The sequence below is a fragment of the Mesitornis unicolor genome, unplaced genomic scaffold (genome assembly GCF_000695765.1).
Source record: "Mesitornis unicolor isolate BGI_N332 unplaced genomic scaffold, ASM69576v1 scaffold21177, whole genome shotgun sequence".
In the NCBI taxonomy this organism is placed as follows: domain Eukaryota; kingdom Metazoa; phylum Chordata; class Aves; order Mesitornithiformes; family Mesitornithidae; genus Mesitornis; species Mesitornis unicolor.
The window spans coordinates 8,146-12,635 of NW_010194585.1; the positions used below are offsets into that span (position 1 = coordinate 8,146).

The 4,490-nt window shown below is 51.6% G+C and overlaps 1 protein-coding gene across 1 annotated transcript in view; it reads left to right on the forward strand.

The window, feature by feature from the left end:
* The window catches only part of NCSTN (nicastrin), a gene marked incomplete at its 5' end in the record, with an annotated part of 12,338 nt that extends 7,961 nt beyond the window's left edge, over positions 1-4,377 (forward strand). Inside the window, 6 exons of the mRNA XM_010187866.1 lie at positions 450-552; positions 824-919; positions 1,398-1,485; positions 1,616-1,767; positions 2,030-2,242; positions 3,699-4,377. Of these exons, the coding sequence (XP_010186168.1) occupies positions 450-552; positions 824-919; positions 1,398-1,485; positions 1,616-1,767; positions 2,030-2,242; positions 3,699-3,821 (775 nt within the window). The remainder of the gene's footprint in view (positions 1-449; positions 553-823; positions 920-1,397; positions 1,486-1,615; positions 1,768-2,029; positions 2,243-3,698) is intronic.
* Positions 4,378-4,490: the final 113 nt, after the last annotated feature.

Below are 4,490 nucleotides of genomic sequence, written 5' to 3' on the forward strand. Positions count from 1 at the left end.
TGCTCCTCTCTGCTGTTTCTGAGAGTCTCTGTAGCGATCAAGGGAGAGATTCACTTCCTCACCACCTTCAAGAAAAGACATTAATCAAATCCACCAGCACGACTGGCATCAAAAGCTCCTGTCCCAGGAGACCTCCTGCACGGGTTGTCCTTGCCTCAGTTTCTCTCCCCATTTAATAGGTTGGGCTGTCGCCCACCTGAAAGCTAATCACAGCTTGTAAATTGCTTGGAGATCCTCAGATGGGAGAAGCTGTGGAAGGGCCAAGTTAATTATAAAGCCTCATTAAATGGTTTAAGGAGTGTGTGGCAGGGCAGTGCTTTGGCAGGGCTGTGTCTCTGCTCCCGGGAGGCTGCTCCCACTGTTTGCTTTAGGCACACTCTGAATTGAATTCCATGCCCTGTGGTTTCTTTCTGCCCCTCCCCAACCTCTGTTTGCCTTCTTCTTTTCAGATACTACCAGAGCATGTACGACACTCCAGAGAACATCCAGATGCAATACCCCGAGGGGCTTAGCCCCGAGGAAACCCTGGAATATGTCACGGACACAGCCAAGGTTCCTGGTTCATGTTTTCTTCAGCTGCTGTGGGATGGGGCTTTGGGCAGGGGCACAGAGAGCAAGCAAGGATGTGGGGAGAGGGGAAAAGCTGTTTCCAAAAAGGGCAGGAAGAGGGTGGGAGTGCTTTGTACGGTGACAGAGGCAACAGGCACTCAGCTGCTAGCACGATGTAGGCGCTCTGATGGATGTGTGGATTCTGGCTTGCTCTCCTTGCTTGTTTTGCTGGATCTGCCCATCTTGATTAACACAGAGCGCTCTTCCTTTGCAGTCCCTGGCAGAAGTTGCCACAGTGGTCGCCCGTGCTCTCTACCGGCTTGCAGGGGGAGCCAACAACACCTCTGCTATTCAGGCAGATCCAAAAACGGTACGAGCAGATGGAATTGAGTCCCTGGCATCTCTGATGAGCCCTCACGTACTTCCCTTCTGTCTCTGTTTATGTGTGTTTACACAGCATGCTGTCCTGTCTGTCTCCGGGAGGGCTTTGCTTCCCCCCTTCTCCCTTTCCCCACCGCAGCTGAATGAAAAGCCTTTCGCCCTTCCTTGCCTCTCGATCTCCGGGCAGACATTGAACCTCTGCAAAACTCCTTTATCCTCCTTCTGCAAAGCAAAAGAGGAAGCTGAGGTGAAACGGGATCAGCGGAGGAGTCAGCGGAGCTGGAATCAAACCCCGTTTTCACAGCTCGGTCCTACATTATATACAGTTGTGATATATTTTTGCTCTCTTTTGCTGTGTTAAGTCCTTGAAGTAGAAACATCTGTCAGCCACATAATCCTGAGAGGTGTAGCTGTTCAGATGCTGTTTCCTCTCCCCTCTGTATAAAGTGGTTTCCATCTCTTTCCAGGTCACTCGAATGCTGTATGGGTTTCTGATTAAAATGAACAATTCCTGGTTTCAGTCCATCATTAAACCAGACATAAAAGGAATTCTGGGTAAGAGCAGAAGAACAACACGGGGGTGGGTTTGACCCCATATGTTACCTGGCAGCTTTCTAAAGCGCCACATTAACATTATCTGCTCCTGGCCATCTCCCTGTCAATCCCATTTCTCTCTCTCTTCCAGGTGATGTTCCCCAACACTACGTCGCCGTTTCCAGCCCTGTGAACACCACCTACCTTGTGCAGTACGTCCTGGCCAACCTGACGGGCACCGTTGTTAACTTCACCAAGGATGAGTGCCTGAACCCTGAGAAAACACCCAACAGTGAGAGAGAAGTAAGCATCCAGATGGGTGAGGACAGAGCTGCTGTCCAGTTTGCTGAGGAGAGCTGGTTAGGAATTGTTCCTGTTGCTCGTGATAACACACAGAGCTGGGAAACTCCCAACAAGGAGGCGTCTTAATGCCTGAGGGCAGAGGAGGAATGAGCAAAAGGATCCCCTTAAGTCAGGAAAGCCTCTCCCCCCGTGGAGATAAAGGGGTGGTCTGGTATTTGCTGGTGGCTGTTTGCTGTCTCTTACTCTCCCGTTTTCTTTGCAGATGTACGAATATGCCTGGGTGCAGGGTTCCCTGGACCCGAACTCGACGTCGCGAGTCCCTTTCTGCGTTCGCTCCACCGTTCGCCTGAGCAAAGCGCTCTCTCCCGCCTTCGAGCTGAGGCAGTGGGGATCCACAGAGTACTCCACGTGGACGGAGAGTCGCTGGAAGGAGATTCGCGCCCGAATATTTCTGGTAGCCAGCAAGGAGCTGGAGGTGAGTTTGGGTGTGTCTGATAGAGGAAGGAGAGAAAAAGAACCATGACTAGGTCAGATCTGTAGGGCTTTGAATAACAGCTCCTGATAGCTGAAGGAATGGTTCCGAGTTTGTTACAGGACCCTGTGGCATTGTCCTGTGGGAGGTCCCAGTTAAGAACGGCCAGGCTTTGATCTTTGGGAATGAGGTAACCAAGAATGCACCACTGGTGATAACCCCACCACCTCCGGCCGTTTGGGGGTTCCTAACCTCATTGCTGGGCCTGAGACAGCGCAGAATAATCCAGAGTCCCATGAGCAGGCTGAACTCTGAATAAAATACAGAAGTGACAGGAGTCTCAACCGCTTCCCCAAGCACAAGAAGCCACAGCAGCGAATCTGGCTGTTACGGTGTTGTGCCAGATGTGCAACCCAACTCTTCCTCCCTGCGGTTCAAATCCCTCCTCGACAGCACAGGAATAACTTCTGCACAAACAAAAGCTGCTGTTGCTTCAGTGTCTCGGGTTCTGGGCAGCCCGTGGCTGGGTGTGACGTGGTTTGAGTGCCAGCAGAACAAGGGTTAAGGGACTTTGGGACTCCGTGGTGCCCTCTGGTTGGCTGTCGGTGATGCCATACCTTGTCAGGACAGAGGCCAGAGCGCTCAGCGCTGTCGTCATCGCAGTGAGCCACCCAAAGGCTATGCAAGCCCAGGCAACTGCTGCATCTCTCGGATGGTTATTTGAAATATGAGCAATTGATTCATGTGGCACGGAGCCTTTTTAACGCTGCCAGGCAAACCCTGCCCACACCCCTCGGCCGGGTACAGCTCAGGGGCCCTGGAGATGCTCGGTTAGAGCCCAACCATCCCTGAAATGTTGACCTGGTAGCAAATGTACCCAGGGAGTTGTAGCAGCCTGTGAGAGTCTGGTCAATGCATGGAGGCTGCTCTGAGATGCTATGGGGAGACTGGGGTTGGGAAAGGGATGAGCAGCAGTGGATCTGCCACGGCGTTAGGCTGGTCTGGTACTGGGGCTTCAGGAAAGGGGCTGAGCAGGAGGTGATCTCCGTTATGCAAAGGCTGTTGGCAGATGTTGATTCTGCCAGCATCTGCACTGGTTGGAGGCATTTACAGTTCCTTGCCAGAGGAGATGACAGTTCACACAGGAGTGGCCAAAGTGGCACGTGAAATGCTTGCCAAAAATACTTGCAACCTGCATCAACCGCTTCGTTCTTCATCCATATTACAACTTTCTTACCTTTTCTCCTAAACCTCTGTTTGTGCTGTTGGTAACTACAGTGAAAGCTGCCCCGATCCCATCAGACAGTTGACTCTAAGGCAAAAACCTCAGAGTATTTTATATTTTAAGGCTCAGCAGTGAGCTGCTCCCTGTAGAGACCCCCACTCCACGTCGATCCTGCGAGGTGCTGCAGGTCTGTGTGTGTAACAGCGGTGCTGAGTGTTTCTCATCCCTTCCTAGATCATCACTTTGGTGGTGGGCATTGCCATCCTGATCGTCTCTCTCGTGGCCACGTATTTCATCAACGCCAAAGCGGATGTGCTCTTCAGCGTCCCGCGAGACCCTGGGGCTGTGGCTTACTGAAGATGCAAGTTTTAACCCTCGGATTACAGTTGTCAAAGAGGAAACTACACTGGAATGCACCTCTCTCTGGATGGGGACACAAATGGTTCGCTCCAGAGCTTCCCTGCTTGGCTTCTGGGGACTGAGCCCCCAAACCAGAAGAGACTTGCCCAGAAAACGGTGCCGACCGAGCCCTAAAGAAACTGCGACTGAGGAGTCCCCACAGCCTTTCCTTTTAGTTTGAGCGAGAGGAGAGGGTTGGTCCTGAAAGCCACCGATGTGCTGGATGTGTTCCCTAAACGAAGGCAAGAGAGGAAGGGGATTTTCCTCTGGGATATACAAGGACCAGCACATTTCCTGGTGTCTGACAGCACAGGTCGCCTGTTGGCGTCCAACAGTCGCTGCGAATCGGTGTAGGCTACAACGCAGGGAGGGCGAGGGGTGTTTAACAGACGATTAGATGTCAACTGTCCTGTCGGGTTTTTTTTCTCAATGGTGCAATATTTTCTGGGTTTTGTACATATATATATATAAATAGTTCCGTTTAATTAAAAAAAAGAAAGCCTCCACTTACAAATTAACCGCTTGCCTGCTCTGTCTTAGTTGCTGCCAAGCGGACCAACACCACCGGATGCTGCGATAGGTTTTGGTCTCAAGAGTTTTTCAGAATCACAGAATGGCTCGGTTGGA